At 42.6% G+C, this 15,020-nt stretch overlaps 1 protein-coding gene across 3 annotated transcripts in view; it reads left to right on the top strand.

Moving 5' to 3' along the window:
* Positions 1-1,348: 1,348 nt before the first annotated feature.
* Positions 1,349-15,020, top strand: part of LOC120819552 (corticotropin-releasing factor receptor 1) — a 44,499-nt gene continuing 30,827 nt past the window's right edge. For 2 of the 3 annotated variants that reach the window (XR_013467690.1, XM_040177062.2), the window contains exons 1-4: positions 1,349-1,779; positions 6,694-6,781; positions 8,687-8,746; positions 9,040-9,165. Coding sequence is in view for 2 of the 3 variants with exons in the window: in XM_040177062.2 (XP_040032996.2) it covers positions 1,750-1,779; positions 6,694-6,781; positions 8,687-8,746; positions 9,040-9,165 (304 nt within the window). In the remaining variant the exon portion in view is untranslated. The remainder of the gene's footprint in view (positions 1,780-6,693; positions 6,782-8,686; positions 8,747-9,039; positions 9,166-15,020) is intronic. The other variant, XM_040177066.2, reaches the window with a different exon arrangement.

The following is a 15,020-nucleotide window of genomic DNA, read 5'->3' on the forward strand; positions in this document are numbered from 1 at the left end:
GAAGTTGTGAGAAGAGAATATTTGCTTCATTAACCTAATAAATGAACTGCACCTGTGACGCCATCTTTCCCCTCGCGACCATAATCAATACCAATCAATACCATCAAAGTCTAACGTTGCATGTGTTGCTCCATAAGTAATCCTAATCATTTCTACCAGCTCTATGGAGCTTTTAAGCCTCTCTCAGCTCATGGTTTCGGTTTCTTGGCAAAGAAAGGTCACTGTTTTGTTTCTCTCTCATGGTTTCAGAGAAAAAGCTGTAAAACTTCTCCCTCTCTGCTCTGCAGCAAGCAGCAGACTGACACAATCAGAGACTAAATGATGAATATTGTGGAGAAGGAAGAAGTAGGGAACATAAAAGTGAACATTCCGGCAGGATGTGTTCAACAACCAACAATATATTACACAGGAGACATCACTTTGTTGCTCTTTTGAAACAAGGAGTCAATGTTGATTTATTTGAGATGTCAGTTACGTAGTTACAGAGCTTCTGTGGTTATTTAAACACAAACAACAATCTTTAGTTAAACCTAAGTTTAAACTTACATTAAACCTATCTCAGTTTTTACTTGCAAAGACAGATGTTTATTTTGAAAAATCTTGTTTATGCGACACACACTTGTTGGAATTTTGTTTCAAAATGCACCAAAAATTATGAGTATCTTCATGAGAGATAAAATATGAGTGAAAACGCCAACGTTGTCTACTTGCCCAGTAGCAGTCACACTGATGAAGATAGTGGAGTATCTAGAGTCATATCAGGAGGTGGTGGAGACCAAAAACGGAGCTCAACAGTCTCTGAAGAAATGCTCATGCCACTTCTTACTGCTGCCCCCAGGTGGCCGAGACCATTATTGCTAATTGAAATAATCCAAAAGTAAAGAAAAGACAACCTAATAAACCTAATTGTTTTAAAGATTTGATTACTGAGGATCCCAAATGGTCACCGGTCGATGGACTGAGCACTGACCTTAACACATTTATTAGTATCTTTTTAAGAGCATGTTAGTTTGCTTTGGGTTTTATTTACAAAGAACCCCGGGGAGATGCTGTAACTTTCTTTTTTTCCATCGCACTGTGGGGCCATCTGTCCCTCACCGCCCGATCTGTCACCTCGGAGTTTGGCTCCGTATCAGCTGTGGACGGGGACACGTGACAAACGGCTCCCTTCTCTCGTCCGGAGAACCGAGGCGTTCTTCCGGTGTGAGGGGTCGCGGCAGAACCACCGCGGCATCTGCGCGCAGGACTCCGAGGCTGGAAGTGAAGCCGGGGCGGGGCGGGGCGGGGGAGTTGTGGGTAGAGAGAGGAGGAGGAGGAGGAGGAGGAACACGACCGTGCAACCTGCGGAGGGGGGCGGGGGGGAGCGTGCCAGCGAAGGGAGGTGTCCTCCGGTCCGGGGCCAGGAGCGGAGCTGGCGCCGTAGAGTCCGACGTCTCTCCAAGGTGGAGTCGGTCTCCGGTCCGCGGAACAGCAACTGACGCAGCGGCTTCAATTCCCCGCGGGAAAGGACACCTGGAGGCGCCCTCCTCCGCGGCCACGGGTCTTCTCCTCTTTTAGCATCTTCTTCATCTTCTCGGGCTTTCAATTTTTTTGGAGGGGGCACCATCAAGAAAACTGTGGGACTTTTTTCCTCTTTAAAAAAAATAAATAATTAAACTGAAGCGCCCGAGTGTCGGTGGATAAAGACGGAGTCACAGGAAGACGTCTATTGACGCAAGTGAACATTATGTGAAGAATAAAGGCGTGGAAATGCGTCGCAAACGCTTCTGTCTGCTCGGGGTAAGTTCGGCTCGGTTCCGCTCGTTCGTTTGCCTAAAACGGCTTTGGACATTTCCTTCAATTGTTTAATTAAGCAGGATCTTAATGCGAGTCCACACTAGGATCCGAGGTGTCAGATGCGGATCTTTTCTCCATCTCAAAGCTATTTAAAAATACGGATTTCACCATCTACTACAGGAAAATCTTTCTCTGAGCTGAAATCTTTGGCAGTAAACTAGACTTGTTCATTTAACAACGATCTGCATCATATTGTCACATTAGCGCTGTGCGTGTTTACTTGCACCCACTGAAACAGGAGTTTGGGTGAGGAAACCCTCCCAAGTGACACCATTCCTCCATGGGTTGGTTTTTTTATTGGTGCGACTGAAGCTCGTGCTGACAAAAAAGAAGCGGATTTGGGACACATGGAGATTAAAAGTGCTAATGCACTCCTCTCACTTGGTGTTCTCAGTGTGTGGAATCCCAGAAATGAGAAGTCCAATTAACATCTTCAACTGTTGAAGCTCTGCGCGGTGACTCATGTGAGGCTTATGGGAGCTTGGTGATGCTGCAGATGCCGGAGGAGAATCCATAAGAATAAGACTCCTCTTTTTCCTCCAACATCCCTCCTGCTTTCTATTTTAGTGATTTAAGACCGGGACCCCCCCCCCCCCCCCTGTCCCCTGTCCACCTCTCCTCCCCCACCCCCCAATTACTGCAACCGATGTGTCTGCAAAAAGGTAGTACTGCACGCTTCCCTTTACCCGTTACTTACATTATTAACCTAAACCTCTCCATTCAAAATATTACATTAATATATATATTTTTTTAATAATTTTATAAAAATGTTAAATCATTACATTATGAAATATCTGCAAATTTTCACAAACATCCTGAACATCAATCTGAACATAAAACCAGGTTCTTCTTTTATTTTGTTGAGTCCAAGTTTTTGACAAAGGGTATGTTGGATCTCTCTCTGTTTCGCTACATAAATGAGAAAATAGTCTTAGCCGTTAAAAATGAATGTCCTCAATGTTTTTGTTAAAATATTGTATAGATGAGTCTCTGAATGAGGTGGGAACAACCCCCTCCGTATAGAACTAGTCTGTGGTGTGGTGGGTGTAAGGGCTCCCCAATAAGATTTGTGGATCAGAGTGGGAGAATAAATGTATTTTAAAGAGAAGTTTAGTCACATGACATGTTGAAGACACGACAGGTGAAGATAGTCAAAGAATGAATGGGTATGAAACTTCACCACCTCATAGCTTTCATTGAATTACAAATTTTCTGAAATATTATGTTTAAATATGCAATTTATGCATTATGTAATGGTTAATTTTAGTCAATTTACGATACATTTACAGACAAAGTAGAAAAATAAGACCTAAATGACTATTTTGCATGTCTTCATAGTTAGAGAGAAAAAGTGCAAGTCCTCCGATCCATCTATCCCAAGCAACCGGAGCCACAGTGTGCAAATAGAGGTAAAAGACACCAAAGTGCCTTGAAACTGCTTTAATGCTGAAACAATGACTAAAGACATTGAAGAGGGAGATGTGTCGACTTCACTACTTGTGTTGCACATTTGACTGATTATTATTATTATTTTTATTTTTTTCATCCAGAATATGATCAGCTTTTCATATATTATTGCATCTCTCACAGTCAACACATCGTCCTCAAGTAATTTTAAAATGGAAATTAAATATGCAGATTAAATAAATTCAAAATAAGTTGTTCCTTTCTCAATATGATTTTCTGGTTTGTTGTCTCTTGATTCAGACTCTCTGTTGTGCTGAACACACACCTCCGGACACCTTGAGCATCAGAGGCAAATATTAAAGGCAACAACATTTTGCTGCAATTATTATTATTATTATTAAGCAGCTTATTCGAACGAGTGTCTAGAAAGTGCTCCGTAAGTTGTATCCTGAAGGACGTCTGAAGGTCAAAGTATAAACTGCTCAGGCTGGAGGAACCAAATAGACTGTGATAATCTCAGAACCGTACAGTGATATTATCTGCTGTTGTTTATAATTGTGCAAACATCACAAAAACTCAAAGTTCAGATCACATCACAATCTTTAGAGGTCACGTCACATTTGTTGCGGCTGATACGGATTCCTGGTACGGCTCTCTTCCTTTTTTCACCACACTCCAAAAAATCATCTAAACTGAAGTTAAGTGCAAACCATCACATTTTCCAAGTGTTATAGTTATAGTAGCGGCTGGTGGAAAATGTTACAGGCAGGGAAATCAAATAAATTCCAGTCCGCTTAAATGGCGATAAAATCCGTGCTCTTTACTTCCTCCAGAATGTCACACGCCTGCAGATACCAGCCTTGACGAGAAGGCGCACGATTGGTGCAAAACCAATGTTGCCCCGGGCTGAGTCGCTTTTAAGGACGCTGATTGGCTAAATTGTGTGAAGTAGAAGTGCTTCTCAGACCCGCCTTCTGCGGGCAATCCTGAGTTTGTCGCTATCGCAGCTAGAACGCACATGAACACATTTAGCATTTTTTATAATTGAATATTATCTTTTCTTACACAAGTCTCATGGAGGGCGCTCCAGGTGGGACATAGACAGACACAATGGACGTTTTCCTTTGAATCATCATGGCGGATTTAGCAGGCCAGCGACCGTTGTGCTTTAATGTTAACGCTGCTTATAGAAAATGAACCGAACAGGGTGCCAGCGTCTGGTTGTCCCTCCGCTCCACTGCGTACTATATTGTACTATAGTCACATGACCTTGGGAAAAGGCGCAGCGTTTCACTTCTATGTTTCAAACTCTCTTCCTGTCCGTTTGGCCACAGACTTAGCGAGCGGCGTATTTCCAGAGCGGATATTTTCACTGATTATCTTAAGACAACGATCAGCAGTAAAACTTCATTGAACCCTGCAATGGTTAAAGAGTGTCGTTAATCTACGGGTCACATTAGGCCAACTGGAGTGGATTAAAACATATGGGACTGTTGTTGTGAAAATACAAGAGTGGAAGAAGACGATTGCATCACAATCTTTTTATTGTTATGACGTCATTATAATGAAAGCATCCGTCCCAACATGTAATAAAGAAAGAGTCCCGCTAAAACACTGATGCTTTGCTCAAAATAATCCTTTAATACTCACATACCTCTACAAGCTTTGCTTTCTTATTGCTGACAGTAATCCTATAGACGCGACAATCTAATCTAATCCATATAATTCTATTTCAATCAAGTCTGTATTCCCCACACAAAGACCACCGGTCTGTCCCACTTCACGCTGCCGCAACGACGCGCTTTCAAGTCTCAGGTTTAATGACGTGAGGAAAACAGTTGGAAAGCTTAATTCTTCCAAAATAACGTTTTACTTTATGTTCTTCCAAAAAGATGTTGCAATACTGTGAAGTATGTTTTATTCAAAGGGCCCGTGTTGAGACCTCTGGGGTATCTACTGGCAGATGTTTATTTTATAATATTCCCATGTTTCATTGTTGTATAATAACCTGAAACCATGTGTTTTCATTAGTTCATATCTACATAGTTTCTTCTTCAGAGATTTCTTTATGCCGCATTGCCATGGGGTGTGAATATGACCTCAAATCAAGTGTCAATCAATCAAGTGTTTTTCACCGTGAGGTATTATCTAACTCCCCTTAAAACATGATTCTACCAAATACTACTAGATTCTCTAATGTAAGGGGACATATCTTAAGATAAATACTGTAAAAAAAATAAAATAAGGAGTCCCCTTTGTCTTCTGCCCCATAATATAGTTTTTTGGTTGATGTTGAACTGTGTCGCTGAGCAACCTGATCTCAGTAATGTAAAGTAAAGAATAACGTTTTGTTTTTCAACCACACTCAAACCGGCAAATACATTATACTTAATAATAATTAACGCTGACATAACATTTTACATCCTACGTTTTTTTGTACTCAATAAAAACACTCAAACGTGTGCAACTCTTTTTCGAAACACATCGGAATCCATGTCGGTCTCCAACGGTACATCACCCCCTTCTCCCCCGGCTTGCACCGCTATCTTTCTACAGCAGCTCACATCGGACAAACCGAACTCTGACTCTGAGCCTTTTGTGTTTTTACGCCCGCCGCCGTCTGACCTCAGTGACCTCTGTTATCACGTTGAGAATGACCCGCGAGCTGGCGCAGGTTTCGCACTCGGCAGCTCGCGTTGCCACGGCGCGAAAAGGGGGAGGAGCGAGGAGATCGGTTGCCAGGGGTAACAGCAGCCTCCCCTGGTGTCCCGCCGGTCCGCGCTCAAGTACATTTGCAGCGACGTGCGGGGGTCAACTGGGTAAAAGGGCCAACAAAAGACCCACAGACGTCACCGGGGCAACGTATACCCCAACGCACATTTTCACCGGTCACGAGAGATCCGGTGTGAGGTGCTAAATGGATGCACCATATGTCATGTGCAAAAAGCAGGTTCTCACCTTTAGTCGGGGGGGGGTTGTGTAAACGCAGCAGATGCTTTATTACATCAACGTTATGGTCAGTAAACAAGCTGTTTGTTCCTTCACACGGATGCATAGAATTATGTAACATTGTTTCATGTCCGCTCCCCCAACCACCCTTTGCACACATGTGAAGTCGCTGCAAATCATGCAAATCATGCACACAGATGAATATGAATTTATGCACTGCAGCCCTCTGAGAGGCTAAATAACTGCCTGGCCTTTATATTCTCCTGAGACCTTGTACCTGTAAACATGAAAGCGTTGAGGTGGGCAATAATCACTCAAACTACAAAGCACTCAAAATGAACAAAGATGAGTTGTTAACACACCATCCTCTGCTCAACGGCGCCGCGGGTCTTTCATTTGGATTCCACTTTACCCACTGCACGGCGGGTTATTCAATTCTATGTCTGTCACAAATGGTGTTGTTGTTTGATCTGCTGATTGGTGGCTCTTCTCTTTCTGCAGGTGTTTGCCATCATGAGCCTCCTGCCCTCCGGCTCCCTGGCAGATCTGACGTGTGAAGCCTTGCTCATGCTGTCGGGAAACGTCTCCTGTAAGTGACTACGGCTTAAACAGCTTTAACATAATAATAAATCATCAAGATACTCAAAACTATGTCCTTGTCTTAATCGGCAAAATGTATTTTCTTATTAGCGCGTCTCCAAGCAGGACTCACAAGGACAGTAATAGCTGGTTATAAAACACTGCAATCACCCAGAGAGCATACCCACACACGCATACACACATGTGCACACGCAAACAGGAATGATCTTGTTATTTGCCTCCGGAATTTTTACTCATGACTATAATAGTGTTGTGTGCTTATGCTGTCACATTTGTCCCAGATGGCAATGTTGAACTTGTGTCTGTGGTGATGAAACGTCAAAAATAAAGTTTTTAGAAAATGCCCCAAACTCCAAAACATTCTTTTTACAATAATATATGACTGGGAGAAAAGCAGCAAATTGTTAAAAGGCCGATAAATCAACAGCAATGTAAGGAGCAGACGTTTCAGAATTATGAAACTTTCATAAGTATGATGATGATCCTCGTCTTACTTGGTTAAGGGGAGAAAACAACATTGTAATAATAAATTAACAAAATAATGTAACAAAACAATGTAACACAACAATGTAACTGAACAACGTAACTGACCAACGTAACGTAACAATGTAACGTAACAATGTAACGTAATAACATAACGTAACAACGCAACAAAACAACGTAACAAAACAACGTAACAAAACAACGTAACGTAACAATGTAACGTAACAACGTAACAACGCAATGTAACAACGTCATGTAACAACGTCGTGTAACAATTCAACGTGACAATTCAACAAGTCAATGTCACAATGCAAAGTAAACGTAACATAACAACTCAACATAACAACTCAACATAACAACGTAACAACGCTATGTCACAAAACAACGGAATAATTTAACATACCAACTTAAGGTGACAACCCAATGTAACAATACCGCCCATCAATGCCACATGACAACAAATGTAACAGATAAGTTTAGAAATGTGACGTAACAATGTGACGTAACAATGTGATGTAAGAATGTATGAATGAGAATTAGATTCTTTGGCTGGTTTACTTCTTCTTTCTGCAGATGTTTTAGGAAGAGAGAGAAGAGACGAGACAGAGTATCTATTTGTTTATATAACTCAGTTGCTTCCAGCAGTTCGAAACATTGTGCAGATAAATAAAAATGTATTGTCTTCATATGAAGCTCAGTACTGAAGCTCAGGTTTGCAAACTATACTGCAAATTCTGCACTGACACCAAGTGATGAATGAGGTCTTATGGGAGTAAAAAATGGACCAAACGTTTTCTTGTCAGAGACTTCAAACGAGTCGCGAGGACGTAAAGCCCTACGAGCTCTCAAGCTACTTAATATTAATGAATATTAAATGGACTGCATTCATAAAAGGACTTTTCCATACAGACTGCCATTTGTCCATTTTCAAACACATTTGATCAGCCGATGGTGGCAGACTTGCCACGGTCCACATGGTTAAAACTGAGTTAACCTGGTAAGTGGCTCCTGGTTTGGGATAAAAGTTAAAGTTCACATGCCCAATCCCAGTCTTCAATTTTTAATTAATCATATTTCATTTCATTACTTTCATTACTTTATTTTATGACTACATGCGAGTGTGTTAAAAAGAAATCTGTTAGACTGAACCGTCAACTTTGACCCAGCCAAACATTCTCATTTTTTTTAGTTATTGCAGAAATCGCCTCAGCCTCCAGGCACGTCTACAGTCATATTCGCTGCTACCGTCCCGTTATTGCCGGGGTAGAAGTCTCTCACCAGTGTTTACCCTTTAATGCGCATCCTTTGTTACCGCTAAGCTGAATGTAATGAGATTTTTCATTGCCCTCTGCTGAGGTGTGCAAATACAGATTGAGGTTATTGATGAATCTCTTCGCCCCTGGATTTGCAGTACAGTTGCTGGCCTCCTCCTGGAACCAGACCTTGAGCAACGCCACAGGTCAGTGGAGCGGTGAGTTAAACACGTTTCCCCTCTTTTCACAATGTGAGAAACTGGTTCAGTGCAGTGATTGTTGAGAAACTCCCCCGGGAGGGAAATATGTTTGATCTGAACTCAGATTATGGACGTAAGAACATCAAAGACAATGCTGGAAATAGAATTGGAGAGAACAGTAATGATTAGATCCCGTGCTCAAACACGTTGTTCCACTGCCACAATTCACCGTTGGAGCGCTGTCAGGTTTGCCACCGCGTGGCGGGGGAAACGGACCTCCTTGTCTTGACATTTCTGTCCCTGCCCTGCAGGCTCGGGTCCGTACTGCGACACCTCCGTCGATGGCATCGGGACCTGCTGGCCCAAGAGCGGCGCCGGCCACATGGTGTCACGACCCTGTCCGGAGATGTTCTACGGCGTCAGATACAACACCACCAGTAAGTCCCTCCCTCCTCAAGCTACTGCAGCTAAACGAGAAACAATAGATACAAAAGCCAGATTTGTTTTGATTTCAGACACCGACACCCCCCCTCCAACCCCCTTCTCTCCGCTCTTATTCGTCTTCCCCGTGGGTGAATCCTGTTTACGTAATTGCGTACACAGAAAATTAGCATGAGCATACAAATTAGTGAGAAAAGAAGTGTTGGCAAACCAAATGTGCTCACAAAGTAGGACTGATGCTCGACATACATCGGCAGACGGAAAGGAGCCAAGGCGCTGAAAAACGAGGCGGAAATATGGGATAATGTTACAAAATGAGGTTTAAATCGCAGCTGTCTGAGATGCTTAAGCCTGTTAAAACGATAAATTAACTGGTGTTAATTCTTAATTATTCCCTATAAGTCGAACACTTCTGAGTACTTGATCTGCGGCCATAGAACCAAATATAATCCACGTAAAAAGTGTCTTAGTGAACTGATTTCTTTTTCTCTTATTTCTAAAGTAACTAAAGAAGTTTCGATTTCTGCTCTGGTGTCAAACTGTTCTGGTGTAAAAAGTTCATTGCTACAGCAAACTTTGATATAGGCAGCTACTTAAACTAAAGCTTCATGTGTTAAAGCTGCATTCTCTCCAGTGACCACCAGGGGGCGACTCCTCCGGTCCTATAGAAGTCTATGAGAAAATGACTACTTCTCTCTTGGTTTATTCTTTCAGTAAACATGAGTTTATGGTCTCAATCTACATTTTCAAGTCTTCTTCAATACATGATGTTAAGTTAGTAAATCATGGTCCATTTACAGTCAAACAGACTCTATAGCGGGGCGCTTTAGGGCGGGGCTTACTGTCATTGGCAGGTCTCTGTTGGCGGCTCTACGTCACTCCTCCACATTCCTAATAAGGTCACTTTAGGAGCGACCGTGGCGTATGGAGTAGAGAGGATGCGCCAGTAACTGCAGGGTTAGATTGACACCATTGTTTGGAATTGGTTGATTGACTTTTTGGAAGCAGGTACCCAAAAGCCCAGGTATTGATATCAGGGACAAAGATTGAATTTAAAGAGGCAATTATTCAGATATGGATCTGTTCTTCTTGTGATCTATAACTTGTTTTAATTCATGGCACTGTGGCGCTGAAGGTAGAACAAACGCAACACAGTAAAGACATTTTGGTATATTTAGGTGATAAAATCAGAGTTTCTTGAACATTTAAGAGTGTAAAACCCTTCAGGACCGCGAGGAGAGAAGGAGAGACGGGTTATAATTCAGCTCACCAGCAATTTGACACTGGGACGTTCATTTCACCTTCCGGATTAACATAATCTCCATTCAAGCACAGACTAAAATCCTTAAAAAAGACCTCCCATCAGCTGACTCCACCAGGGAAGGTAAATAGTGGAAAAAGGTGTTTACTTTATGGAGATTTAGGGCCGAATCACTTACTGAACGTTACAATCCTCCATCGTATCACCCGGGAAGTCACTCAAATGAGGCTTCAACCTGAAGCTGTATTCTTAGCCTGAATGTATTATTTATCCTTTTTAAATAATTTATATTTTTCACTGATGAGGTCACAAGAGGCTAAAGGCAAAACATTTAATGAAGCTATTTGCTGTCACTTTGTTACCTAAAAAGCTTTATTTTGAAAGTTTTTAAAAACACAGTGACCTTCTGGAGTTTCAGGGATTTGTTCTTCACAAATCGGAGCTGAAATCATCAGTTTGTTTGTGGCCTGTTTTGCTGAGGACCCGTAATGAATAATGTTGTTATTCAAAAAACACTTAACGGCAGAAATGAGTCCGGCGGAGCTCGGGGAGCAGCAGTGGAGCAGCTGATGTGACACATGTGTGTTTTTATCTGCTATTTAAATAGTTGAATACATGTAGTGCAGTAGATTGAACAATCATTCCCTTTGAAATCTGGTACAAAGGAGGGAAAAATGAAAATAACAAGGTGTGGTGGAAATTGTGGATTAAGCCAGGTCGGAATTAGACTTAAGTACAGAACTTAAAGATAAATGTGTTTTCCACAACGGTCTGCTTCTGTTTGGACCACCAGCACATGTTTGGTATTATTCGTCTTTACAGGAAACACCTTTTACAGTCTGTAAAATCCAAAAGTGCTTCACAAGACAAACAGAATGAGGAGATGCCAAATGTACAATGTGTGACCAATTAGTTTCCGCTCCACTTCGCTGGTGACTGATTCACTGCCACCAGGAGACGAGGCTGCCATCAATTCCCCTGTTTCTATGTGGCTCTGGTGTAAACAGCTGATCCACTTCATCTATTTTTAAACCAGTTTCATTCCACAAACCTTTCTTTTATTAGACGACTCAGCTTTAACAGATCACTGTCAGTACATAAACAGGAAAGAAATATATTTTAGGTCTGAAGTGAAAAGGAAGCGTGTGAGAAGACTGAGGAGGAGGAAGTAGCAGTAGCGGTAGTAGTGTGAGTAGTAGCAGGACAATATTAAGGGGCTTTGGGCAGAGCGGGGCGAGCAGAGGGCACTTAGAAGCCTGAGTGGATGTAACCGCTCCGCGGATCCACAGGGAGATTATCGCAGAGTTCAAAAGTCACTGTGCGTTGGTGCAGAAAGAAGGTCCGCGATGATCAGCTCTTAAGCCGAGAGACAAAGAGACAAAACTGGGAGATGATTCAGAGACAAGTACCGCAAATTACAAATGAAGTGGATTCCGAGAAGAGGACGAAAATTAGTCATAAACTGGACCAAGAAATGTTGACTCTTCAAATGACAACGTGTATTACTGTAGGTCATTAACAGATTATTTTTCCACAATTCAGATCCTTCAGTGCAGTAAAAGTGCTAATACCACACTACGTGTGGGCATATATTATATATTAGATGATTAATATGACTCATGCATTAATGTACAAACTGATTTTTAACTCATGTTAACAATTAGTTAATGATTACTTTTTCTAATTATAATTATTCTATTTTACATGATCATTTTACATGATATTTTACTATTTTAATCTGATAATCGTTTCACCTGTACTTGTATAATTGGAGGGGTCTAATTACTAAGTAGTCGTCTTGATTTGTGTGCATCAGTCTTAATTTGTTGATTTGTTAAGCAGCTAAAGCTGTCGGATCGATGTAGCTACAGAGCGTCGGGGAAGGAACACTCTCGTAAAGTGCACAAGTAAATGTAAATGTGGAGTTAAACTCCAGCGCTGCGGCTTTGAGCCTCAGTCTTTGTGACTGAAGAAGTTACAGCCAACATGTTCTCTTAAAATACAACCTGCTGCTGAACAGAAGTAAAGATGACAGCCATTGTGTGTTTGTGTGTGTGTGTGTGTACGCGTGTCCCTCCCTGAATAGCAGTACTATGAAACAGCACTTCCACGAATCGGGTTAGTAGGTAGCCAACCAGGCAGTGCTTCAAAAAGCGAGCGAGACAAATCCCGAGACAAATCCCAGATTAAAGGGGCCGTGCATAGTGTTCGATGGCTTCTGGCTGAGGATGTGAACCCGCAGTCCGCTCATTTGATTCCAAACCCGTTAATCCATCCCATAAAGTACACATGTATATACAAAAAAGTTTAGACCGTAAATGAACGTTTAAACGTGGAAGTCTGTCTTTAGAGTCAATGTAATAGTTTGTAGTTTGGTTTGTCCTCTCTGGGCCACCGTAGCAAGAAGCCTGCCGCTCCCTCTACCGATACGCAGAGCTCACTCTAAAGACAAAGCAACGATACATAGTTTCAGGTGAACTAATCAAATGTTGTTTTGAACACTATATTACATTTCTGCCAACGGAGTTACTCAAATGCTGCATACTGGCCCTTTAAGTCAAGAGCAGTAGAAGTGTGGCTTCACTCTTAATGAATGGAACTGGTTGTATTGGGGTAGATGCTTAAAATGATTTTAACGCCTTCATGTCAAGCCAAGATAAGCGTGTCATTGCAGTATAATAATGCAGACTGGGTGAAAGGCGTTGAACAAGCGACTCTTCCACCTGTCCACTTTGCTCTCAACTCTCTATTATTTGACGGCTGTGTTTGAATCTCCCCACATTTAGCCAGAACGTTTTCCAAATCACTGTCTTTTAGGGACACAGTGGTGGTCCTGTGCAGGGTAGATGTTGAGATGGAAGTAGCCTAGCAGCTAGCTTAGCCTAGCGGTGTGTAAAGTGGTCTGTTTTCCGCTCACCCCCCCTTCTATTTGACACGAGGAGTCTGTTTGTTTTACTCCCAATGCAAGCTCTCTCCATCTTCAGCTACCATCTTGCTCTCTTCTGTCTAACTGACTGCAGCTAGCGGCGGTTTTCTACACGAGAAGTTAAACAGACTTAATTGTGTTAAAATATTTTATCACATTAATCTCGGCCACATTAATCGCGTTAATCTATGCGATTAAAGGTTTGAGAGGAAAGATAATGTTGCACTATGATAAAACTTGATTTGTGTGTTTTTTCCCAAGTGATCACCATGTTGCCAAGCATATGCGCAGAGAGGGCGGGGTGGGTGGTTCGCGGGTTGCGAGTGGTGTGAGAGACGACCAGGGGGCGTCGTCCAGACCACTCAGCTAGTGAGTCGTGACAGGCGCCCCTGGTGCTGCACGCCCTCCTCTGGGCTCGTGACTCGGCTCCTGTTGTTGCACGTCTACTCGCCCCGCCCGGAAACCCTCCTCACCGAACTTGACTTTCCCCTGATGGCCCCCACAGGGGGGCCAGTGCTTGTGTGTGTGTGTGTGTGTGTGTGCACATGTCACTGACTGGCTGCGAGTTGTCTGGTCTTGCGTCAGTCAGACTGGATATAGGATGCGGAAGGGGAGGGGGTACTCTTTATTTAGAGTACTGCTCACCGCCAGTCACCCCGGCTCGCCCTCCCGCTCGCTCTCAAGGAATGTAACGCTCCTCCTTTTGTTGAATGAGCTCCAGCATATTCGTTGAATATTAATTCATGAGTGCCATGTAAGTGCATGTGAAGGGGGGGCGGTGAGGGTCGGGGGAACATCAAAGACAGAAGAGACAAAGGAGGAAGATGTGAAAGTGATGCGAGGAGCCCTGGAGGTGTCTCGTGCAGTAGCGAGCCAGAACACACACACCCGGCGTGAAGGCATCCAGCCCCCCTCCCCACCCTGCCATGTCTCAAGAACTGCTCCAGTTTCCACTTTTGGGATGAATTTAAAGCACTCTTGAAGGAAAATAAAGTGGCAGAGAAACCGTTCCATGTTTTCAGAATACAGGTACGACTCCTCACCTGAATAGGCGTTTATTCCCGGGAGGAAGCGATGGAGGGGCGTGGAAAGTTTCAGTAAGGCGTTGCCTGCGTCATTTCAGAAATACTCGGGATTTAAGAGTTGTTTCACAGATTTGTGTTTCACGAGATTTGTCTCATTCACGGCAGGTTTAGCGCCACTTTAATGAAGTATTACAGTGTGTGCTTTAACATTGTAAGAGCCAGAATCAGAATAGCCAAACAGTTTTTGACCGCACATGCTGGGTAGTGCTACGTTACACACGCTGGGTGGATGGTTGTAACGGTATGGTAAAAAAGTTGGAAAAATAAAGGGACTAAACAGCACAAAGGCTACAGGACTGTCGTTCATCCGGGACGAACAGCGGCGCGTCAATTAGGGCTGTCGGACGAAATGCCTCAGTGGCTTAAAGCGTAGGCTTAGCCTCTACAAACACCGTTTGCATAAAAACAGAACGGTATACCACACAAAAACTAACAATGCCTAACCAACAGTCCTCACATTGTTAAAAAGTTAGTATTTATAATAATATATATATACAAACTGTTTTCAGTTGTAGTTTTACTATTCCCAAATCATAATTAAAAAGTAGAATATTTTTTTCCTGAGTAAAAATGTTACAA

This window comes from Gasterosteus aculeatus, chromosome 5, assembly GCF_964276395.1.
Source record: "Gasterosteus aculeatus chromosome 5, fGasAcu3.hap1.1, whole genome shotgun sequence".
Classification (NCBI taxonomy): domain Eukaryota; kingdom Metazoa; phylum Chordata; class Actinopteri; order Perciformes; family Gasterosteidae; genus Gasterosteus; species Gasterosteus aculeatus.